The sequence below is a fragment of the Artemia franciscana genome, chromosome 2 (assembly GCF_032884065.1).
Source record: "Artemia franciscana chromosome 2, ASM3288406v1, whole genome shotgun sequence".
Classification (NCBI taxonomy): Eukaryota; Metazoa; Arthropoda; class Branchiopoda; order Anostraca; family Artemiidae; genus Artemia; species Artemia franciscana.
In genome coordinates, this window is record NC_088864.1 from 8,288,587 (window position 1) to 8,315,301 (window position 26,715).

General features: G+C 35.3%; 2 protein-coding genes across 3 annotated transcripts in view; both read right to left on the reverse strand.

The window, feature by feature from the left end:
- LOC136037006 (ribosomal protein S6 kinase 2 beta-like) overlaps positions 1-26,715 on the reverse strand; it is an 884,370-nt gene that overhangs the window by 619,851 nt on the left and 237,804 nt on the right. The window lies entirely within an intron of this gene.
- LOC136036996 (annulin-like) overlaps positions 1,118-26,715 on the reverse strand; it is a gene marked incomplete at its 5' end in the record, with an annotated part of 59,797 nt that continues 34,199 nt past the window's right edge. The window contains 5 exon segments of the mRNA XM_065719398.1: positions 1,118-1,253; positions 8,089-8,218; positions 9,574-9,713; positions 15,186-15,346; positions 24,617-24,762. Coding sequence (XP_065575470.1) covers positions 1,245-1,253; positions 8,089-8,218; positions 9,574-9,713; positions 15,186-15,346; positions 24,617-24,762 — 586 coding nt within the window.

The window sequence follows — 26,715 nt, forward strand, 5'->3', positions numbered from 1 at the left end:
ATTATCAGTAATAGTAGCAGCAGTAGTAGTAGCAGTAGTAGTAATAGTAGTAGAGGTAGTATTATTCATAGTAATACTAATAGTAGTAGTAATAGTAATACTAGTAGTAGTAGTTCCTTTTACTCAGTTCAACATCTCCCTCAACATCCATGAACATTTCAAACTTGATGCTCTAAGCCTTTCTTGAGATATTGCTCATGCTCCATTTTGATAACCCGCATGTACACCATTCGCTTCGGTTTAGTTCAACAATCAGCTTCGTACCTAATTCTGTTCCTGAGATGTTGCATCTGTGCCATTTGGTCCACCTAGATTCATTTATACTCTTGATTGAATTTCGCAGTAGTAGTAGTAGTGGTAGCAGCAGTAGTCGTAGCAGTAATAGAAGAAGCTCTGAAAGTTTGAAATGACCTATGTATCTTTTGACAAGATATTACGAAACTTGTATCTTTTAAAAAGTTTGAAGAACAAAGATGCAAAGGACAGAGTTTGAACCATTTGATTGCTTGGTGATGTTGAATGGAATGAGTTTATTGCTCTAAAAGCGATAGCAATAACAATAAGTGGTAGCGATTTAAAACGGATAGCGCTAAAATAAGAAATGATTCTCTGCAAAATGTGTATTTTTTGGTCATGTAGCTATCATTAAAACACTACTCGTTCTTTTACTGCGCCCCTGCAAAGGAAAACCCAAAGGCTTTTTGCTGTGCATGATGTATGACAAAAGAAAGAATTTATTCAGGATTACAGGTAGAACTAAAGGTAGAAAAGGGCTTTTTCAAACCCAAGGATGCATTGACTGTGGGTTTAACTACTCACGGTTTCGTACCTAAACAGAACAATGTTTATGAACTAGCTATTATATAAGTGAATTTTTAGATGATTTGAGAGTTGGCCACAATATGAGTTAGTTAAAAATGTTTGCTAAAACTTCTAATTAGATTCTAATACAAACTAAAATCTAATTAGTCTCTATAAGTAATTCCGTCTTTACCAATAACGCGATTAAGACGAGTAGATACAGACCCACTAGGTGACTAAATGAATCATTCTCAATATTAAAGTCACTGGTGAAAAAATAATGAGGTAGGTTTTCTGTTTGAGGCATAACAACATGTTTTAAAATACACACAAGACATATTTATTTCAAAAATAATAGAATGATCATTACATATAATAATATAGCGCCTTGGAGGTGAATTTGTCCCGCACTCACATTATCTTCAAATGCACTTCAAATACATTCATAGTACCTGAAAGAGGGGATAATTGTCAACTTAAAAAAAATGGCTCACACATAGATTCTACAAATCTAAATTTACTATTAATACTGGAAATGAAGTAATCAAACTGATGCAACAGAATTAAAATGAAGACTTCAAGTTCATAGGTCCATGTCAACCAATGTAAATACTAATTTCCATAACTGAATAATGAATAATTTACTGACAATGACAATGAATAATGACAAATGTTTAAATGACAATGAATAATTTATCTTCAGCTCAATTGTTTTTACAATCATGTTTCATTTCCACGCGTACAGGTGAAAAATTTCCATATACGCCGAATTTTTTACTCTTTATAGATTTTTACTTGAATTTCGTGTCTTTTCAGTCCATTTTCCGGATGCAAAAGCAAAATACTGTGACTTGAAGGAAAGAAATTCCTGAATGAGAGAAAAACGACCTAAATTAATGTACAGGAGCCTGCGAAACTCGCCTGGAGACTGCGAAACTTGCCTGGAGACTGCGAAACTACCATAACTGGGAAAAACTTTGAGATGAAGGCTGATAAAGCAAATAGAAATTATTTGAGTAACAAATTAAGCAAAAATTAAAACCAACCAGGCAAAAATAGCAGGTAAATATCAATTATAAACTGCAATTTTGACGGTATCTCATAACTAATCCGTAATTACTGGTTAAAGATGCTACTTTAAGCAAAGTGTAGCAAAAAAATCATATCATTATTTTACTTCGCTTACTTTTTTTGCATAATATTTTTCCTGTAGTTAAATGTGTAGATATTGTTATGTCATTTACTCCGATTCTGTGTGTTTTAATAAGAATTGCCATTTGAATCATTTTCCGTTGATTCTAGGTTTGACTGCAGGAGTTATTACAAGCTTTGGTGTTGACAGAAAAATTTGAAAAATGGAGTTACGTGTTATTTGACATTTTAGAAGATAAAAATCTTTCTCCCCTCCCCCCTTGGTTCAAGGGACAAATTGTCAAGGTTTGTATGCTTCCAATATTTTTTTTTAGTATATCTAAATTGAATTGTTTTGGGTTTTGATGAGCTTGTTTCCTTTCAGAAAAATAAGCCCCCTACAGTTATTTGGACTTACTAATGCCACTCTACGAGGCAATGTTATAGCTTTGCCTATAGTATAGGCCATAAGGCTCCAATGTTTTACTATTTTTTCCCTGAGACACTTTAAATGGAAGGAGTGGTCGGATAAACTTCATAGGTGGCTTATTCGACAGTAAATACGAAATTTTAACGCCCCTTCTAAGAATTAAAATTGATCAGTGGGCAAATGGAGCCCCCTCCCTACACCATTTTAACTATAAATTCATCTGATAAAAATTTTGAGATTGCTGTTTTGTTCAAAATAGTTCAAATATCAGATGATTACTCCCGGTCGACAACCCCCCCCCGGACCCACCGGCAGGCATTGTAAGTTATACCCTTGGGGCATATACGGTTCTTATGGAAAGGGTATTCGTGTTAACTTTGAAAAGGGTTCATTTGATTGAAAATTGAAAGCTCTATAGCCTACCACTTTCTAAAAGTCAAAAGAGATCGTAGGGAAACTACCCCTCCAACGCCCTTTTCCCCCAAAACTATCCGATAAATATTTTGACAGGGCCATTTTGCTAAAATAGTCCAGACATAAGGTAAAACTGCGAGGCTTACACAACCCCTCAGAGCCAGGGGGCAAGTGTTTTAAGTTTTACCCAAGGGGCATATGTTTTCTTTATGTATGGGTAATCGTATAAACTTCAGAGGCAGGTAATTTGATTGGAAATTTAACGTTCCAGCTACCTTTTTATGAGTCAAAAGTGATTGCTGGGCATCTAGCCCCCTACCCACCCCCACACACCCACAAAAATATCATTTTCCCCCAAATACATCCTAACAAAATTTAGACATAGCCAGTTTGTTTTAAATAGTCCAACGATCATGTAACATGACTTTGGGAGCAACATACCCCCCCCCCCCCCCCGTAGGTCCTGGGGAAGGGTTGTAACATATGCCCCGATGCATATGAGATTTTATGAAAGAGATAGTCGTACAAACTTCAGAGGGGCTCAAATCATTAGTAAACTAAAACTTCTAATTCCCTTTATAAGAGTCAAAAGTTATCCAGTGGCAACTAGCCCCTACGCCCAACCCTCTTTTCCCAAATACTTCTAATCGAATTTTATATAGGCGTTTTGTTCAATTATAGACCAAAGATCATATAACACAAACTCTGGGGTTAGTACAGCCCCCAGAGCCCGGGAAAAGTGTTGTAAGTTATACTCCGGGGGCATATAAGGTTTTGTGCAAGGGGATTGCATAAACTTCAGAATTGGCTCATTTGATTCGAAATTGAAATTTCTATTAAAAGTGTTAAGAGTGTTCAAAAGTGACCCGAGGGAATCTACCCACACACACACACACACACACACACACACACACACACACACACACACACACACACACACACACACACACACACACACACACACACACACACACACACACACACACACACACACACACACACACACACACACGCACACACACACACACTCTCTCTTTTCACCAAATGCATCCCATCAGAATTTTGAGATAGCCATTTTCTTGCCAGCCATCACTCAGACGGCAAAAACTTTTGGGGTCATCATGCTCCCCCACCCACAAAGCCGGGGAAAACACAGAGCCTTTGTCTTTCTCCTTTTATTTGTTTTGATGTTTTTTTGTTTTTCTTTTTTCGTTATATTTTGGTATATTTGAAGTTAATATGACGATTGATGGCCTTCTTTTTGAGCTTAGTAACCTGTTGGCTTCATTTAATTATTGTTGTTTGTTTGTGTTTGAATAAAATAAAAATTCTATCAATCTATGTAAATGATTAGAAATTGAAAGCTCTAGTTTCATTTTTATTTAATTTTTTTATTGAGTCAAAAGAGATACCATGGCACCTAACCACGCCCTATTAACCCTAGGGCCACAAGGTCCAATTTTTCCAAGGGGCACTTCACATGGAAGAGATCACCGTATAAACTTCAGCGGGGGTTTATTTGATTGTACATTGGAAGTTATAGTGCCCTTTTTACAAATCAAAAGTGATCGGAAGGCAACTAGCCCCCAACAAAATTTTCCCCAAAAATGCATCCAATAACAATTTTAAAAATAATTCGAAGATCAAATAACAAAAACTCCAGGGTCGACGGAACCCCCCAGGGTCCAAGGGCTATGCCCTTGGACCCTGATTCTAAGATATGCCCAGGTTTTAAGCTATGCCCTGGGGGCAAATATGCTTCTTATGGAAGGGGTGCTCGTATGAACTTCAGAGAAGGCATATTTGAATGGAAGTTGATAGTTCTAGTTCGCTTTTAAAGATTCAAAAGAGATCAGAGGGTAACTAGCCCCTCTCCTTACGCACTTTTTACCCGAAGTCCAATAAAAATTGTGAGATGGTCATCTTGTTAAAAATAGTGCAAAAATCAGATAACAAGAAATGATGGGGGTAAAAAAAAAACCAGAAACAGGAGACAAGTGCTTCAAATTTTGCACCGGTGGCATATACGTTTCTCATGTAAGGGGTGGTCGTATAAACTTCAGAGGTAGCTCTTTGATTGGAAATAAAAAGTTCTAGAGAACTTTTTAACTGACTCTTTTTAAGAGTCAGAATTTATTGGTATGATATTTTATCCCAAAATTACGGTAACTCATTCCTGGCCCTCCATGTCCCGACCCCCTCCCCCACCAAAAACATAATTTATTAACGATATTTTATTGAACAGCTTATGGGAGCCAAATCCTGGTCCTTCATGGCCTGATACCCATTCCCCTGAAGAATATTATCAATAATAAATACAGGGAGCTGACTCCTTGCCAATCCTCCATGGCCCCCCCAAAAAAATCGTTTATCAATGACATGTTATTTCAAAAATCACTGAAGCTGAACACTGGTCCTCTCTTTATGGCCAAAACCCCTTTTCCCACATATTCACCCCAAAAAAAATATTAACAATATTTTATTCCAAAAATTTTGGCAATTCAGTCTAATTTTACCACCTCTTTCCGAAACTGGTCAACACACCGATATTCTTAACTAAAAGGAAGATTTAGGCTACTGCTGGTTTCCCTAACGATGAAAGCATAAGGCCGACTGCGTATTTGGTGCTTTACTGAAACGAATCGCATTACAAACATTTTCTTTTGCACTTATTACAACAGTGAAAATAAAATAAAAATTGCGGTAAAGCCAGGCGATGATTTAACAACAGGACTACTAGGCCTTGTGACTTTCACTATCCTCGAAGTTATTAGGATTTTCCCGAAAATATTGCAAAATCGGAGCGGCAAAAACGCTTGGGCCTAGAAGCATTAAAACTTTACATTTAGCCTTGAGTAAAACAAATCTTGAGCTAGTGATCTTTCAGTAATTAATATCTCATGTATCAAATATTCAGTTTAATTTTATTCAAGGATTATCGCGCTTGATTCTGGATCCTTTGTCCGAGAGAACAAGGGTTTGAATTCTAGTGTACCCAATTATTTAGTTGGGGACGGGGGTCAGTGGCGTGATTGTGCAAGCTCAGCCAGAGTCGACCCAGTTCTAAATGGGTACCTGGAAAAATCTGGGGAAGGTAAACAGGAAACATGTGCAAAAGCACAAGATGGTTGGCCCCAGCCCCCTATTGGACTTCCTGGCTGAAGGGCCAAGAAACGGAGATCAGCACCATCGGTAGGGACTGTAAAGTCTAATGCTGTATTCTTTAGCCTTCACTTTTAATTCTTGCCAAAACTGTTAGTTTATTTTGGAATAAACAATTATTTTGAAATAAGGAATTCTAGTAAACTTGAAACTTTGATAATCAAAAAAGAACAGAAATTGATTTAAAAAAGAAAATTGAAAAAAAAAAATTTAAGAAAAGTAAAGGTCATATTAAACTTAAGGACAGAAGAAATGGAAACCTATAGTAACTCAAACAAAAAAAGTCCAGGAATCACTATTAAAGAATAAATGGAACTCAAAACGAACAGAAACTAAATAAACAATCATAGCAAAAAAAAAGTACAATAGGTACTACTATAAATGAATAAATTTACCTTAAAATGGGTAAAGCTTAAATTGAATATGCAAATAAAGCTTAAAACGAACAAAAATGTTTTGTTGTTGACGTATATATGAAACCCAAAGGAATAGAAATTAAATAAACAATAATTGCGAACAAACATAGTTAAGCAAACAACGTAGTTAGACAAGTATTTTTAATGATGCTTCAGATAGGAGGAAGGATTCGTGACCAAATCAGGTGAAAAATGTAGTAGACCATGCAGGTATAGGTAAATTCTGGAATGAGGAAAAGAAGATAGGGGGATGGTACGGACTGTTCCTAGGTTGGTTGCTACTGGGCTAGAGTCTTAGGAAGTTCAGGCTTGGCAAGCTGAGAAGGCCACCTCGCCGTCCCTCGTGCTCTATATGAAGGTCAAGGAGAACTGGGGCGAAGAAATTTACCTAAAAATGGAATTGGCTCTGGAAGATTTGAAATACTTAACGTATGTAAGGGGAATTTTACACTTCTTGGAAAACGTAGAAAATATATACGGAGGGATAGATTGAGGGATGACCCTTTCAGTTCCCCTATATGTGGAGAGATGGATGAGTTCTTGCATGATTTTTTAGGAGAATGTAGGGAGTTGAGATAGTTGAAGTTAGAAATATTTGGTTGGGAGGTTGGGGGGAGAGATTGGATTTTGAAAATTTTGACAAACAGGTGTTGCTCATTTTTGATTAGTGGAGCTCTTTTATTTTATTCGAAAAATTCGTTAAGGGCAAAAAGATTTTTTAATCAATTTCAGGAAAATGGGTAAGCTGTCTTTTCTCATTGAAAAAGTATTACGAAATAAGAGTTTTTGGAATCAAAATGAATTTTTCCCTTTTTGTAAAACAAAATATTTTTTTCTTTTATGAACAACAATTTGGTAATAACAATGAAGAACTTATGACATATTTTTCAGCTTTTGTGCTGTCTCGTAATGTTTCAGTTCCACGGCCAATTGTTTTTTGAACTAGCGTCACCAAACTACGTTGTCAAGGAAATTCTAAATTGACCCATTTTTTTAACTAAAATTTACTTTTTGACGCATCCGAAATCATCACATTTATTTTGTCATACAAATGAAGAATAAACTTAGAAATGGGATAACATGGCATTTGGGGATTATGCTCCTATTTTGACAGGAACACAGACTCCAAGAATGTTGTATACTTGTCTCTTTAGGTAGCTTGCGACTTAGCAGAGGGCAAGAAAAGCAGAATTAGGTGACTAGTAGGACTAACAACTTAAAGTAAACTAGCCTATTTATCTGCCAAGATATGTTCAAGCTAGCATTATCATGTTTTATGCCAAGTGGATTTTAGCTGAAGATAAACCGTGAAATAAACGGTGGCCTATTAATCTTCACTTACAGAGAAAGTTCAACTTTATTCCTACGACATAATGGATGAGTTATGTTAAAAATTCAATTTTCTTTGAAATTGTCTACTTTCCTTATGAAGTCACCCCGCCAGTGCTGCTAATAATTTTGAAGGCCTACGTTTCAGTTAGGTCGCAGAGGATAAAAATCTTATAAAACTCTCCATTTTTTACTTTCAAAAAGTATTTTTTCAAGCATAATAGCTTCAATCAAAGTTCATCAGGCGTAAGAATATTTTCACTCTGGTGCAGCAAGCAAAAAGTCAACAAACACAGAAATGAAAAAATTATAAAACTGACGAAGAAAAATATCTTTTAGTTCACTATTAGGTTTTAAGCAGAAACGATCTCAAATCTTGCATCCGTATCATTCTAAACAATCTACCTTAATGTGAAACATTCCTTTAACATCTTCAAGTTCATTGCACCAAAATGAACCAGCAATAGCTTTCTCTCCAGTAGTTCGTGGGATGAGTGTAACCACTCCCTTTGCAATTCCATTTACTGGAATCACACTAGAAAAAAGAGACTTTAATCTTTAATAAGAAGACAAAAAGCAAATAAGAACATACTGGTATTATACTGGTTTATCCTCAACTTAATAAGGTTTTAAATTTGGCCACTTTTTTCTTTGTTAGGAAGGGGGGGGGATTCTTAAATCTAAAACTTTTTTATGTTTCAAGGAATTCTGAGGATTTACTAGCTTGTTTTCAAATATTTTCTTTTTAAACTGTCAAGAAAATGAACAGAGGACTTTATTTGACAAAAACCTTCAGTATTTCTGTCACTAGAATGCTCCAGACACACGACTAGCATTGAGCTGTTTGCTTCATAGATCTGTCTCCCTTCTATTAATTGGGTCCTTCTTCTTTTGTTGGAAATATAGTATGGGGCTTATGATAAGCTAGAAATGAAAACAGGGAAGATGTATTATGAGACTATTAAAATCTACCACCAGACTGCCGACGTACACGTCTGGCTGACTTTGCGCTTATTGACAACCTCGCGTTTTCAAAAGCTATTTCTTCAACAACTATAGCTAATTAAGATTGCTGAGATTAACTGTATCAAGGTGAAACTTTTACGATATCACTAGGGGGACTTTGAACAAAATCAAAACACACAATATGCATCCATTTTGCCAATAGAGTGTAGACAACTTAGAACATCGAGTCGAAACTTTCAGGAGATATTGAGGGGAGGTTGAAAACACTGCATGCATACTATTACCGCTACTGCTAGTACTGACGCTAAGAATATAAAGTTGAAACTACCAGGGAATGTGTAATAAAAGTTCAAACCAAATCAAAACACAGTTTGCGCGTGAATGTTGCCAAAACTGTGCATCAGCAATATCTCAAGAGTAGCTTAGCTTATTAGGCTAAAACTGTGCCCTCTAAAGATTCCAAGTAATACCTAGAATATTGCTGATACTTTCTTTCGACAACATGTGAACGTATAGTGTGTTTTGACTTAGCTCAAAATCCTACTCAGTATTCAAAGAAAATTTCCCCTTTAACGCCCTTACTACAACTATCGACAACTCATTGCAGCATCAAGCGGACTGAGGCCAACACATCTACGCAACCCAAATCAACAAATTCGCAGCCTCCCTCTTTACACCCTTTAAGCAACTCCCATTTCCCTTAAATCTTTCCTTGTGACATCCTTTCGCCCTAACCGGGGACAACCTGCTTTTCGTTTGGCCCTAGATTGTTGGTGGAAAATTGAAACCTTACTCTTACCCTTCGCATAATTAGTGAACTAGCAGTAGTAATAATAATAGTAGCATGCACATAGGGCCTCTGGTTAGTTCAATATATCCCTCAAGAGATAAGTACAAATTTAAAGATTGATAGTTTGAACTTACTCATCGAGCTTGATTTTCTGAGCTGGCCCCATTCCAGGACCTTCAACGCTGAACCGAGGCTTTGTGAGTGGAACTGATAGTGGGTTTTCGAGGGATACTTCAAGGACAAGGTGAGAATTTACTTGACATAGAGCTCGGCCCTGAAAAAAATTCATATGACACATGCTGATAGTGTTAAGTTGAATTCATTCCTTTTCTTCAAATTTGTAAAACCAGTCCTAAGCTTTAAAAGATGTTTGTCAAAGTATCTGAAGTTGTCAAAATTTAAAGCTTTTAAATTTAATTTTTCAATAGTCTAACCTCAATGGATCAATAGAAATTAAAGATTCTGTGTGAACAGTAACAGAGAGGCAAAATTCCATAATAAGCTTAAAACAACAATTCAAAAACCAACAAGTTTAAAGGTATCATAAAAAATATAAAACTAAAGCAAGAAAACATAAAAAGATAGAAAGCAATTCAAAACTCGTAAAAAATTCAAACCCTTAAATCTGAAAATCACAAATTTAAAGTAATCACGAAAATTCAAAAATTAAATTGTTATTAAAAGTCATATTATAACTAACTTACTAATTATTAGCAAGATTCTTGGCACTACTAATTACTTCTTGATAGTGTACCGACCCCAGTAATCTTTCTTAGACCACATACAACAGTTAAAACTACTTCAGAAAAGTCCACACATTAGCTTTCTGGAAATTTTCTGCTTTCTTCCCTCATTTCATTTCCTTCTCTTATCAAAATTTTAGTCTGAACGGGTCGGAACACATTAAGAATTGTGGAAGAACGGGAACAGGCGATGGAACATAGCCCGTTATAAGTGTTAAGCCCTAGAGGTTGATTCCATATGCTTAAATGAGAGTAGACAGTGACACTAAAAGCAAAAAAAAAAAACATAACCTAGCTATTAACAAGATTCTCAGTCAGGTATGTACCCAGACTGTTTTGTCCGGGAAATGCCAGATCCAGGGTGCTACATGGTTTGAACCCATCCCAAACTTTTTTCGGGCTCATAAGAAATAACAGAAACGTGTATAAACACAATTTTGATTTGTTTTTAATTCTTTGGCAACCCCCACCTCTTCCCCGAATAAAACCTTCCCCTGAACGAAAATCCTGAGCATGTCCTTGGAGGGGGATGAAACATTAATTTTATTTGATTCTCCGTATAAGAAGTGCCTGATACTTGGGACAATTCAAAATTTTTTTTAGGGGGGGGGGAACTATTCATTGTTTAAAAGGTGGTTAATTTGGGACTCTTAAAGTTTAAATAAAGTCAATAAAGTTGTCCGTAAACTTAAAGCTGTGTTCCTCATATGATTTAGTCCTTTTATTAAATGCAAGTTTTATTTTGGCTTTATAGTTTTAATTATTTGATTTAGTTATAATATTTAATTATTATAGTTTACATAATAATTATTTATAATTATTATCTATATATATAAATATCTATAAACATTTGATTATTTATAGTTTTAATTATTTGTAGTTTAATTATTTTTAATTATTTAATTATAGTTTTAATTATATGTAGTTTAATCATTTTTAATTATTTAGTTATGGTTTTAATTTATTAATTGGCTTTATAGTTTTATTAAGTTTATTTATACTGCAAGTTTTATTGCAGTACGAACTGTTCCACTGTTTTATTGAATTAACATAACACAACTTATGTATATTAATTTGTAGGATGCAGACAGATGAGTAAAATTCGATTCATCTCCTTTAGCACAAGGAATAAACCATGAAAAAAAAATCACTGTTCCAAGAAGAGAAAAAAAAAGTGGATATGGAGGGCTAACTGGAGAAAAAAAAGATAACAGGAGATGGGGATAATAATCACCTCAAGTCCTAAAAAATATTAGAAGACCGCTGCTGTAAGCTGAAAGAAACATCTTATTCAAATTGCTTTTAAATGTTTGCAGCGATTGTGAATCTCTTGCTATATCAGACAGTTTGTATTTATTCGAAATGAGAGAAAATTGAAATCTTATGCTTAATGTCGATCTGTCATTCTTAACAATCGAGAAATGAAGTTTTTTCGAGCTCCTTATGCTTGACAATGTTAATATTAAATGAAAAAGATTCAGTCCATTCGAAAAATAATTTTTCGCTGGATTTTTTAAAACCAAATTCTTAAATTAAAATAAACATTTTTTCCGACAATAATATCTAGACACAAAAAAAGATACTTTGTTTCAGACAAGTTTTCAGTCTTGCTAGGGTGCAATACAGCAGCCTAAAATTTTATTAACAGTTTTTAACCCTCATGAATTTTAAACTTCAGTTTTTAATTATCATTATATTGATGAGAAATTGAACATCCAGACGCTCTTATAATACTGAAAATACGCGCTTTAAATGGCAGAGCTGAGTCCACATACGTGTCCTAAACGAATCCTAAATATGTTTGAACATCCACTTTTCATAAGGAAGAAGCCGACACTAACCTTTTTGGTAACACATGGTTCACTGACTTTGAACTTCTCAAAAAATAACTATAAATTCTGACATTTCTATATAGGATAGGGATCAATCTATTAACTCTATACTAAAAACTTAGATTCAGAGTAATATTACCTGGTACAGTCCTAGGCTTCTTTCGTTTCCCACCCTTAAACTAATAGCTGTATTATTTGCAAACAATATTGGCAAATCATCACTTGAGGGCTAGAAATTTAGACGATCATTTATAACAAAAAAGAAAAAGAAAAATAAAAATAAAAAGTTTATTATGAATAAAAAGAAAAAACATCGAGCCAAGTACAGATCTCTGAGAAATCTTTCAGTCTTTAAGCCGCAAAAATGTGGAATGATTCATCACCGACTTGCATTTAAAAACTTCTTTGAGATAAATATGATCTAACCAAATAAAGAACTATTCTGCTAACTCCCATGTTTTCCAATTTATCAAAAATAATTAGATCAACTCCCTATGAAAAGTTTTTTTTTTCGAAAGAAAATTGTTACTAAATTAAATAAGTTAAACAGTATTTAAAGTACCAAGGACAGTGAAAACAAGATTGATTATTTGAATTCAAACTGGAAGTTTAAACACTTATTCATATATTCATAAATTAGAAAACAATAGGGAGTCAAGTTATGATGAAAAAAAAAATCAGACAAAGAATTAACGAAAAACCAACGGCACTAAACAGCTTAAGAAGGTGTAACCTTCCTTTGTTGGATTTGGGAATTCACAGATTATTTATGGTATAATATCAAACTATTCTTGGTTTTAATGCTGATTTTAAATATATAAGTTTCATCAAGTTTAGTCTTACCCTTCAAAAGTTACGAGCCTAAAAGTTTTGCTTTATTTTAGAAAATGGGGCGAAACGCTCCCTAAAAGTAATAAAATCTTAATGAAATCCCCACCACCACATTCAGCGTATCAGAGAACACTACTGTAGAAGTTTCAAGCTCCTATCTAAAAAAAATGTGGAATTTTGTATTTTTGGTCCGAAGACAGATCACGGATGCGTGTTTGTTTGTTTGTTTGTTTTTTTGTTCTTTTTTATCCCAGGGATGGTCGTATCGACACAGTGGTCCTAAAATGCCACGAAAGAGCTCATTCTAATGCCCTTTGCTCTATGCCCTTTTTAAGTGACCAGCAATTGGAGGGCACCTAGGCCCCCTCCCAAGCTCATCTTTTCCCAAAGTCACCGGATCAAAATTCTGAGATGGCCATTTTATTCAGCACAGTCGAAAAACCTAATAACTGTCTTTGAAACTTACTCCCCCAAAGTCCCTGTGAGAGCTGCTGCAAGTTACAAACTTAGACCAGTGTTTACACGTAGTAAGGGTTATTGGGAAATGTACAGATGTTTTCAGGGGGATTTGTTTTGGTTGCGGGTGGAAGGGTTTGAGGGAATGAGATTATATATATATATATATATAAATAACGACGAAGACCACACTGCCTTTCCATCACAAACACCAAAAACAAGAAGCACAATAGGGAATTTTTTAAGACAGTGGGAAACAAATTAGAATGAATATTTCGGCCCTACGTCCAAGGGCCGTCCTCAGCAATACAATTAAGAAAAAACGACTTACAAGAGGATAAAATCAATAAAACTAAAATGAACAGTTTTTCAAAACGGTCCCAGCATCCTTACATCAGCGAAGTTCAAACTGGACTGATAAATAAATTGTTATGAAACGAGGCAATTCATTGAAATGAAAGAAAATGATTTAAAAACACGCTTTTAATGCCAGCCTAGCTTTTTTCACTGCTGATCTTATAGGTCTATCTGTGACAGGTTCTGTGTTAACATCTATTAGTTTTATTGATTTTGTCCTCTTGTAAGTTGTTTTTTTTTCTGATTTGTATTGCTGAGGACGGCCCTTGGACACAGGGCCGAAATATTCATTCTAATTTGTTTCCCACTGTCTTAAAAAATTCCGTATAGTTCTTCTTGTTTTTTGGTGTTTGTGGAGGAGATTATGTGGGGAACTTTCTACGGAGGAATTTGTGATAGTGGAAGATACATTCCATGAACGGAGCGTAGGATTTTCTAGCAATATTTAAAAAAAAAAAACTATGAAAGAACAGATATGAAAAAAAATTTTCAACTGAAAGCAAGGAGCAGCATTAAAATTTAATACGAACAGAAATTATCACGCGTATGAGGGGTTCACCTCCTCCTAATACCTCGCTCTTTACGCTAAAGTATATTTTAGTAATTTCATCCTAAGGAATTGGGACAAAACTTAAGCTTTAGTGTAAAGAGCTAGGTATTTACGAAGGGACGAACCCCCTAATATATGTAATAGAAACAATATAAAAGTTCTTTACGCAAGTTAATTCGTAAATTACGTACATTTTTTACTAATAAAAACTTTCGTAAAAAATTATAAGTTCTAGTTGCCTTTTTAAGTAAGCAAAAAATTGGAGGGCAACTAGGCCTGGAGCGGGCAACCCGCTCCTTTTTTCTCAAAATCGTCCGATCAAAGCTATAAGAAAGCCATTTAGCCAAAAAAAATAAATTAATATGCAAATTTCGTTTTAATTATTCATTTGCGGAGAGCCAAAATCAAAACATGCATTAATTCAAAAACATTCAGAAATTAAATAAAAAAGTTTCTCACTGTTTTAAAAAGTAGAGTTGAGAGAAAGAGTCAAACCCTAATGTAAAGAGTGGGGCGTTGAGGAGGAAACAGCCCTTTTATATACGGAGTAATTTCTGTTCATTTTAAGTTTTAATGTCACTCCTTACTTTTAGTTGAAAAAGAACTTGTTTTTATTATTTAATTTACAAAAAACGGGTTTTTAAACATAACTAATTTTTTTTCACGGTTCAAGGTGGCAACACTGACGAATATGTGGTACAGCCCTAAAAGCTCCTTAATTTAGAAAGAACAAGAGAAATATTTGAGAGAATCGTGAGTTTCAGGTATAAAAATTTGCCCAGAGATTGAACTGAAAAGAGAAGAATGCAAATATTAAACAACTTTTGTGTCAAAATATACTGAAGGTAAACAAATTGTTTCCTGAGAAAAGTATTATTTTGAAGTTTTAACAATATTCCTACCTAACTGCTATACTTAAAATTAAAAGGATAAAAGTTAAACTAGGAGGAATAAAACTAGAAAAAGAGTATACTCACATTGAAATTGACATCTGGCTTCCTTACTCTTACATCACTCTGGGAAAACATTTCATAGTCGATATTTGGTACCTTTCCCATTAAGGATATTTTAAATAAACCTTGGTCAGTCAATGCGTCTGCATATTCTTCATATGTTACATCAAATCCCAGCTCCATCTCTTAAAAGAAAAATAAACTTATGTATATAAGTTTAAAACTTTTCAGGAAAAGAAATAGTTCTATTACTTTTACTTATTCTCTTACTTATTCTTGGGCCTAGTAACCGCTTTACTTTTGTAATAGTTTTTCTTTTAATATTAATAAAATTATTGATTGACTAATTGACCTCTTTTTGACCCCTTGCTTTCGGCAAATCAATATTTTACCAATTTTATGTGTGTGTGTGTGTGTCTGGGAGGGGGCTCTAAAACAAGGATTTGCGAATGTATGTTTTGAGCAAATCGGAAATTTTTTCTGCCGTTTTCAGGCCAATTTCCTGGGACCTTTTCTGCAAGCTCAAGGCCTTGTTGTATTTTATGATCCCTGTGACCAAGGGAGTCAAGGATGCAGACATAAGGAATGCAAATATAGCTGTTACTTGGCTCTTTTTGGGTTAATGTTTCGTCATTGCGTTTTCGTTCGTGGGTTCTTCGTATTTCAAGCGCCTATAAACTTTAATTTCAAGCAAAATAGGAGAAAAAGTTCTTTATTGGGCCTCAATTCTACGGGCCCTTTCCCCCATCAATTTTTTTGTATATTAGTTAGTAATTGGCCCAGCAACTTCCGCATATCAGTTTCAAGTTGTTTTAAAAGATCTTTTGGTTCTTTGCCAAGCCCCGTTTTTGGAAAACCTATTGTTTTTATGTCCACTGAACATTCAGCTGATTCGGCAGAATTGCCTTTTCAAGGGGATTGGCTAATATTTTTACTCTTTTATACACCTAGGATCCCGTGGTCCAAGGACCTATCGATTTAGCTTTGTTCCAGTAAGGAAACACTTATTTGCCTCACTTTTAAGTGAGGCCCAAGGACTGAGGGTACTGCTTTCAGGCACATAGTGTGCATAAAAAACATTTTAGATCAATTTGAGCTATCTATTCAAGGACTTTGGCGTCACAAGAATAAAAAGACGTTGTGTCCTATTGGCCCAGGAAGCTTCGGATGGAAGTTTCAAGCCAATCGGACCCAATTTAATCCATTATTTTTGTCCAATCAAAGCATACTAAGGGTTTTTTAAGGAATGTAAAGGAAGGTATTCCTGAATCCTTATTAGAATTTAGTTTTGTTAATACTATTAACAGTATCGTTAAGACTGTCTATCTTATTATGGGTGCTAGTTTCAAACTGGTGAACATGAGGCCCCATGTTCAGGAGAGCCAATACCTTTTACAGTTTTTGTGTTGGCCGAAAAGGACAAGTTGGCCGAAAAGGACAATCTTCGGTAATCTATCATCTTTTATTCGCAGAAAGTGCCGTAGTTATCTCAACCTTTCCCTCATTGTAGCCCTAACAGCGGAATTGAACTACACTTTTCATACATCCTAATGTTTGAAATACTGTCAGTCAGTCGCGTACCCAAAAAAATCTGTGAGCAATTTCTCTGGAAAACATCTAGCAAATCTTCATCCATTTTTCGGAGCGCCTAAGCTTCAAAACTATATTCAACCACTGTCATTACTGCAGCTTCCAATATTCTAACCTTGATTTGCAGACTTAACTTCCTATTCATCCAAATGTTTTTCAACTGTGAAAAAAAAAAAACGACGTGAGCCTTGGCTATAATAGATTTATATCTTCAATGCACCCACTGTCTTTACTAATAATACTACCAAGGAAAGTGAAGCTGTCCCCTTGATAATCTTTTCGTTACCCAGCGTTACTTCTCCATCCTCACTTATTTTCCTAGCCTTAGTGACTTAGTCTTCTTGACATTAATTTTCAAATCTATTCTTGCACTTTTAACTCGCAAAACCTCTAAAAGTTCATTCATTTCGCTTACACTTTCATCTAGGATGTTTCAACCATCATCATAATCTAAGTCCAGGAAAGGTTTTCCTCCCCTTTTGATTCCGTGTTCTCCAATTGTCTTTCCTATGCTCCTTAAGACAAAGTCCATCAAAATTATCCGTCGAAAGGGGGATATAACACCATCCTACTACTTTACTGTGCATTGGGATCCTCTTGGTTCAATAACCTAGGTATTAAAGTTGCAAACTGATTAGAATTGCTTATGCCCCAAGCTTAAAATTGTTTCGTTTATTAGGATCTCTTTTACCCAGTAAGTAAGTAAGTAAGTAAGTAAGTAAGTATTTATTCGTGAGTAAACCAAACAAGGTGTTTCACATTATATGCTAAACTAAAACTACATGACATAAAAAAGAAAGCACAAAAAAAACTAATCTAATCTTAATGTCACAAATGAAGAAAAATGATTACACAACCAATGATCACCAACTACGAAATTTCTAATCTCCCAGTTCTTTAAAAAAAAACAATAACAAGGTTTCTAACATCCTTATTACTCACTACCAAATTCAAACTAAAAGGAAAGCTAAGACCTAGTTCAGATGGGCACAAAGACAAAAACATTCTCTGGGTATAATATAAAGGACATTCAAGTAAAAGATGGCTGGAAGTTTCAAGAATATTGCAGCAGTGGCACAAGCTAGAAGGAACTTTACCAATTCTATGGAGGAGACCATTAAGACGACAATGGCCGGTAATAAATTGTGTCAACTGGTATCTTGGCTCAATCCCTTTTACCCAGGGTTTTTTTATTTCAACTTCAAGTTCATATATTATATTAAAAAACAGTTCAATGCTATCATTTATTAGCATATGTCCGGAAAATAGTAATCAGGAACTTTACGTACTACCTACTTACACAAAAACAATTGACTCGCACACCCGTCCCTCCCTCTTCAATCAAATATAAGATAGAATTAATTTTAATCATAAATCTAGCAGCACTGAGGACAAGTGCAAAGTAGTCAAAGGCTAATTATACATAAATAAAGCAAAATAAAAAGATCCGATATGAAAACACTATTGACATTTTTGTTTTTGTTTTTTTTTGTCCTAAAAAAGCAGTGCCAAATATAATTAAATATCTGATTTGCCGCTAGTTTTTATCAAGGTTTTAAATGACTGTTGAACCTTCTTTTGAAAGAGTCAACAGACAAACTCTTGGGAATAACTTCCCGAGGAAGATAATTCAAGATCGAAGTCCAAAGTCGAATTATCTGTTTTTTTAATGCTCTCTTCTCAGTAAAACGAACTTAAGATAACTAGACTGATCTATCTGCCTTTGTATCTGGCTTGTCGGTTGGAAAATGGGGGCCACTATATGAGAAAGCTCTGGAGAAGGAGGTGGATGTATGTACTTATAGGAAACAGCTAACGACGTTACATCAAACCTCTTACTAACAAACTGGAGAGCGTCGCGGGTAACGATTGCAGTGTTTCAACTTTCTTTTTTGAAAAATCCCGAATCAGAGACGAAAAATCCCTAAAAATCCCTTTTTGGTTAAACAATAACCCTTTGAAAAATCCCTCTCATGCTAATCACGACAGTTAGCTACTGGTTTTCTGGTCCACGAAGTCCATCTGTGTGCTTCTGTCTGAGCACCCGATTGTTTTAAATAAAAATCTCTCCGAACGAACTGAAAAGCACTGGAAGATGCAAACACTATAATTTTTTTAACAAAAAAAACTTCAAAACTAAATCCCAAAATTTGCATTCTCCTATCTTGAGCATGGATACTAACGAATGCAGAATTCAACCTCTCGTTCAAGAGTCAAAGAACAGAACATTATTTTTGTTTGTTAAACCAACAATACAAAAATTTTTGCCACATTCGCCCGAAAGGTGAAAGCACAGGATGAAAATAGACAAACGATCGAACATGACCTTCAAATGTGCATGCTCTTACACATCGCAGTCAAAGTAAATATCATGTTTATATTTTGTTTTTATTAATCAAATATATCACAAATTAGGTAATGGTTTCAGTTTGATTCAGGACAATTAAAAACGCTCTAATTAAAGACACTAGCACTGGGACCTGGCTGGGATACGAGTTCAGCTGCCTCTTTTGAGGTAGCGCTTGCCTTTACAGCTTTCAGTCGTTTTTGCATCTCGGTATCCAATCTCATGGATATGGCACTAGCGCCAGCTCTTTTCATTCCGTATTTACACTGCAACAGACCCGCTGTTGTCGACTGTCCCAAACGGTTGCGGTGATCTGTTTTAATATTTTTCAAATCACTGAAAAGCCTCTCGACCACAACGTTGCTGAATGGAAGGGTCAAGAACCACTGTATCACCTGTTTAAGGTGGGCAAAGCGCAAGTCCCCAGCACCATTCTTCAGGTTCAATATGTATCCCCAGTACTCCTTTGCTGACGAAATGCCAAGACTCAGATTTTCTGGAAGATCAACCATGGCCTGGCGTCTCCACTCTGCGTCGATTTTCGCTTTGTCCCACCCCGGCATGCTAAATTTGTCGAGATATGGAGACAGAGTTCGCACACTCAGCTCTCTTGCAACTTTCGGGTCCAACACTTTTGTAAACTCAAAAATAGGGTCTTCGAATTTGAACCTTGCCTTGATTTGTGCTATGGCTTCGACGTAAAAATCACGGGCAGCCCTGTATACCAAGTCCAGCTCTGTTTGCTTGACACATGGGTCACATGACAACAAAGCCATGCTGTCATGAGCTTCCATTCCCAGGTACACTTGACGAAGTGGTAGGTATTGAGGTTCATTCTTTTCGTCCAGTTCTAGAATGTTGGAAAAGGTCCTTATGTATGATAAGTTCATGAAGCTACTAGCAAAGGTTCTTACCAGCTCTTCTGCCTCCTGTCTAGTGCGATAAAACAACCCATCCTCGGTCTGGAATAGACAGTTGAATTCATTAAAGAGGTCGATTGCGAAGGACACAAACTCGAGTAGCGTCTTCATCAGTGGGTTCTGTAGGGTTTCCAAGACCTTATCATGGCCATGGGTTGGGTCTTCAAAAACCACGTTCGTGAAATATAGCAACACCGTGAAATACAAGCTGATTTTGTCGTTTTTCCTGCTCCATATCATCAAGACGGGTTTCAAGCTGTTCAATCCTGTTTTCTAGGGCTAGGTTTGCGTTTTGGAGAGCCCGTAGTTTGTTTTCAATCTCATCAAACTTGGTCGAATATTGGACAAGTATAGAGTCGTGAATTTGAGAAACAATAGAGTCAATTATATCCGCACTATTTGATAATCCAGCTTTTTCGCGTACTTCTTTTTCAATATCATTTCGGATATTGGATTTTAGCGTGTCCAAGTCCGATAAAGCAGAATTTATTGAATTCGCCGATGTATCTGGTAAACTAGAACCACTAATCTCGAGATGCTTATCAGGAAAATCAGCTAATTCGGCAAAAGCGTTCGCAACGCCTAATTCATTTTTCTTCTTGGCCTCCTTTGAAATGGTAACAAAGGCCGAAAGCTGTGAGGCTGTTGTTGTCACGATTTCATGACTTCCATAACAAAATACAACATAGGATATTTTTTTGTTCTTGGCCTGAATTATATCCAACACTCGACATGGCCATGGTGGATAGTTTTTGAATTTTGCTAGAACAACAGCATCCTTTGCGAACTGAACCATTGAAATGTATTATCAAAAATAAAAATAAAAATCTGCACTTAACTTTGAATATGTAGGCCCACGTGAGCTTTACAATCACCTTATAATCGGTCCAATCAGTCTTATAACGCTTAAAAAAGCTCTAGCAATCAAGCCCGCACATCCAAAGATCGTATCCAATTTCACTCAATATCAAGTTCATTAGCAATTTATTATGTCCAACATATCATATCCAATTTCGTTCAATAGGTCAATGTGCTTTTTTAGGAAATTACATAAAAAAAAACTAGTTTTTTTAACTGAAAGTAAGGAGCGACATTAAAACTTAAAACGAACAGAAATTACTCCGTATATGAAATGGGCTGTCCCCTCCGCAATCCCTCGCTCTTTACGCTAAAGCTTTTAATTGTATTAAAAAGCAGAATTGTGGCAAAGAGTCAAACTTTGGCGTAAAGAGCGAGGGATTGCGGAGGGGACAACCCATTTCATATACGGAGTAATTTCTGTTCGTTTTAAGTTTTAATGTCGTTCCTTACTTTCAGTTAAAAAAACTAGTTTTTTTTATGTAATTTCTGAACGTTTTTGAATTAATGCATGTTTGATTTTGGCTCTCCACACATAAATTATTAAAATGAAATTTGCATATTAATTCCTTTTTTGGCTAAATGGCTTTCTCTTAGTTTTGATCAGACGATTTTGAGAAATAAGGGATGGGAAAGGAGGCCTAGTTGCCATGCAATTTTTCGGTTACATAAAAAGGCAACTATAAATTTTTATTTTTAACGAATTTTTCTATTAGTAAAAAATATACGTAACTTAAGAATTATCTTACGTAACAAACTTTTATATTCTTTAATTTTTATTATGTATATGAGAGGGTTTGTACCCTCGTTAATACCTCGTTCTTTACACTAAATCGCAAGTTTTGTCCCAATTCTTTAAGAATGACCCCTGAATCAGAAAGGCCGTAGAATGAATAGTTGAAATTACTAAAAATACTATAGCATAAAGAGCGAGGTATTTATCTCCTCCTAAATACCTCGCTCTTTATGCTAAAGTATTTTTAGAACCCCTCACATGCGTAATAATCTCTGTTCGTTTTAAGTTTCAATGCTACTCTTTACTTTCAATTGAAAAAAAAATTTTCCATGTTTATTTTTTCATTGTTTTTTTATAGTAATTTTAGAAAATCCTGCGCCCTTTTCATTGAATTTCTGTTCCCCCATGACACATTTCTCCATGGAAAGATCCTCCCATATAGCCCCCTCCCCTCAACCCCACCCCCAAAACCAAAAAAAATCCCCTGAAACCGACTGTACACTTCCCAATAACCATTATTATATGTAAACACTGGTCGAAGTTTGTAAGTTGCAGCCCCACCCCCAGGGACTTTGGGGGAGTAAGTCATTCCCAAAGACAGAGTTATTATGGTTTTTGACTATGCGGAACAAAATGGCTATCTCAAAATTTTGATCTGTTGACTTTGGAGAAAAAATGAGCGTGGGAGGGGGCCTAGGTGCCCTCCAATTTTTTTGGTCACTTAAAAAGGGCACTAGAACTTTTCATTTCCGTTAGAATGAGCCCTCTTGCGACATTCTAGGACCACTTGGTCGATACGATGACCCCTGGGGAAAAAAAAAAAACAAAAAAAAAAACAAACAAATAAACACGCACCCGTGATTTGTCTTCTGGCAAAAAATTCAAAATTCCACATTTTTGTAGATAAGAGCTTGAAACTTCTACAGTAGGGTTCTCTGATACGCTGAATCTGACGGTGTCATTTTCGTTAAGATCCTACGACTTTTAGGGAGCGTTTCCCCCTATTTTCCTAAATAAGGCAAATTTTCTCAGGCTCATAACTTTTGATGGGTAAGACTAAACTTAATGAAACTTATATATTTAAAATCAGCATTAAAATGCGATTCTTTTGATGTAGCTATTGATATCAAAATTCAATTTTTTAGAGTTTTGGTTACTATTGAGCCGGATCGCTCCTTACTACAGTTCGTTACCACGAACTGTTTGACAGGTTTTGAGAATGCAATATAAATCATACCTAGGTCCTTTCGCTTTGAACGATGAATGATAACTGGTGAATGATAACTTGATGAAGATGCTTATTTTTTTTAATACAGTAGTTTATAACTTCTTTGTCCATCCTCTAACTTTGAACAGTCATCAGAGAAAGCAATAAAACCTATAACAGGCAACTTTTACTGCAAAAAGCTTGTCAAAAATGTTTATTTCAATTCCAGTTTTAATATGTCAGATTGATTCAGAAATTTTTACTTTTACTTTCCTTTTGTTTCTTCTTATTCAACTAGCCAATTCCAATTGCCGCTGTTGAATTTTGAAACAGTTGCCAAGCAATTTTGAAAAAGTTGGCGCGTAGCTCACTATATCGCTCATACTGACGAAAAACAAAATCCTTACAGGGAAAGATAAAAATTCTGGAACCTGCACCAAACACCAACAAAAATCCTTGAATACACCATCAAAACTGAAAATCCTGAATATCCCTATTTTAGTAGGGAAAATCCCTTAATATCTCAATTATCCCTGAAAAATCCCGTATCCCTTTTTAGAGAAAGTAATCCCGCGGAAGGCCTAGAAATCCCTCAGAAAGGGATAAATCCCTCAAAGTTGAAACACTGAACGATTGAACCATCCCTATTAGTTCTAGTTTGGATCTTTTGGACCGACTCCAACTATTTCTTGGAGCATCAGCATACAGCGGTCATCCTTATTTGGCAATGGGTCTGATGCAAGATTTGTACATGATGGAACTGACCAATAAAAGGTTTTTGTAGTGAAGTGTGACCCCAAAATTTCTTTTGTGGGAGTTTTTCAACCGATTGTGGTAAGTCTTTTAAGACAGATGTGTGAAAAAATGAATACCAAGAAGACAAAGCTTGTTGACTTTTTTTTATATCTTCATTCACGAAGGTGAAGGTATGGTGTCAAAAATAGGTATATTATACGAAAATTCCGAAAATTTGATATAACTGTTAAAAAGGATGAACAGTACGACCGATTTCTTAGACGATCTAGAGAAAATAGAATAAATTTTCCCCTTCAATTGTCTCATTTAATGAAAAAATAGTTTTGTCGTCATTTCTTTAGTAAAATAGATATTTATGCGCTATGTTTATGGGTGCAGTTTTATGAGCTATTTTTTTAGTTATGTGCAAAAAAAATTATGATCTACTTAATTTAATTAGAAGTGTAATTTTTATATTTTTCAGTTTTCTTTTCCTACTCCTCTGTGTACATCTTTTGTATATATAGAGGGCACAAATAAATTATTATTATTATTATTATTATTATTATTATTAACGAGAAAAGGGTTGAGAAGACTAGGGCACATTCTGTGGATGAAGGATGACAGATTGCCAAAGATTGTCCTTGTCGGCTAATAGTCTAGGGCCAAACAAAAATCAGCTCGTCTCCAAATAGGACGGGAGAAAAGGTTTAAGGGAAATTTAAACCCCTTGGGAGGATGTAAAGAGGTAGGCTTTGAATTGATTTGGATAGAGGAGACGCTGCTGTGAGTTTATTAGTTGAGGTTTGCAAAGACTTTTTTCAATGAAACTACCATACGATCATTTTTCCAAATCTAGGGGTAATTTGTCGATTTTTCATTCATAATACCAAAAAACAAGCATTTAAAAAATATATATGAACAATATAATCTAGGGAGCAATCCCCTCCCCTCCCAGTTTTTGCCTCTGATTAAATATACTTTTAAAAAATCTAATTAACTTTAACCTTAAAAAAATTCAATTTTACAAAATTTCAATTTCATTTGATGAAATATACTTACTTGAGAAAGGATTTATAGTATGGCTAAATGTCTCCTTTTTAACCAACCTTGACGGAATGCCTGTGTAAAGAACTGAATAAAGACTTAGAGTAGCAACGATGTCACTACTGTTCGTTTCGTGTTTATTAACAACAGTAAAAAGAACCCTAGAAAAAAATAGAATTAATTATTTTCAAAATTGAAAAAAAAAACTGGAAAAAAATCTAAGTGTCACTAACGCAATGTACACAATAAAGCAACGGTTGATGCCAGCTACTATGCAAAATTATCGCAGGGTAGGCGTTTCAAGTCTGAAAAATAAAAAAACAAGTTTTTTTAACTGAAACTAAGGAGCGACATTAAAACTTAAAACGACCAGAAATTACTTCGTATATGAAAGAGGCTGCTTCCTCATCAACGCCCCGCTCTTTACGCTAAAGTTTGACTCTTTCTCTCAATTCTTCTTTTTAAAACAGTAAAAAACTTTAGCGTAAAGAGCGGGGCGTTGATGAGGAAGCAGCCTCTTTCATATACGAAGTAATTTCTGGTCGTTTTAAGTTTTAATGTCGCTCCTTACTTTCAGTTAAAAAAACTTGTTTTTTTATTTAATTTCTGGACGTTTTTGAATCAATGCATGTTTTGATTTTGGCTCTCCGCAGAGGAATAATTAAAACAAAATTTGCATTTTTTTTTTTTTTTGGCTAAATGGCTTTCTCATAATTTTGATCGAATGATTTTGAGAAAAAAAGAGCGGGGGAGGAAGCCTAGTTGCCCTCCGGTTTTTTGGTTAATTAAAAAGGCAACTAGAATTTTTGATTTTTTACGAATATTTTTATTAGTAAAAGATTTACGTAACTTATAAATTAGCTTAAGTAAAGAACTTTTGTATTCTCATATTTTTATTACATATATGAGGGGGTTCCCCCCTTGTCAGATCCTCGCTCTTTACATTAAAGCTTAAATTTTGTCCCAATTCATTAAGAATGACCCCAGAATCACAAAAGCTGTAGAATAAATAGTTGAAATTACTAAAAATACTTTAGCGTAAAGAGCGAGGTATTAGGAGGAGGTGAGCCCCTCAAATGGGTAATAATTTCTGTTTGTTTTAAGTTTTAATGCTGCTCCTTACTTCCAGCTGAAAGAACTTTTTCATATTTATTTTTTCATTTTTTTTTAAATAATGCTAGTAAATCCTGCGCTCCCTTCATGGAGATTTTCTTCCGCCATGACAAACTATCGATGGAAAGTTCCCCCAGCATATCCCCCTCTTCTCAACCCCTCCCCCAACCAGAAAAATCCTCCTGAAAACGCCTGTACACTTCCCAATAACCATTACTATATGTAAGCACTGGTCAAAGTTTGTAACTTGTTGCCCCTCCCACGGGGACTGTGGGGGAGTAAGTCGTCCCCAAAGACATAGTTATAAGGTTTTTCGACTACGCTGAATAAAATGGCTATCTCAGAATTTTGATTTGTTGACTTTGGTAAAATAATTAGCTTGGGAGGGGGCCTAGGTGCCCTCCAATTTTTTGGTCACTTAAAAAGGGCACTAGAACTTTTCATTTCCGTTAAAATGAGCCCTCTGGCAACATTCTAGGACAACTGGGTCGATACGATCACCCCTGGGAAAAAGAAAAAAAAACAACAAAAAAACAAAAAAACAAATAAACACGCATCCGTGATCTGCCTTCTGGCAAAAAATACAAAATTCCACATTTTTGTAGATAGGAGCTTGAAACTTCTACAGTAGGGTTCTCTGATACGGTGAATCTGATGGTGTGATTTTCGTAAAGATTATATGACTTCTAGGGGGCGTTTCCCCCTATTTTCTAAAATAACGCAAATTTTCTCAGGCTCGTAACTTTTGATGGGTACGACTAAACTTGATGAAACTTATATATTTAAAATCAGCATTAAAATGCGATTCTTTTGATGTATGTATTAGCATCAAAATTCTATTTTTTAGAGTTTTGGTTACTATTGAGCCGGGTCGCTCCTTACTACAGTTCGTTACCACGAACTGTTTGATAGAGAGAGCTTTTTGAATCAGAATTGAAAAAAAAATATTCTCAGAAATCGAGTAGAAAAATCTTTATTTTTGTCCCTCAGGCAACAAGAAA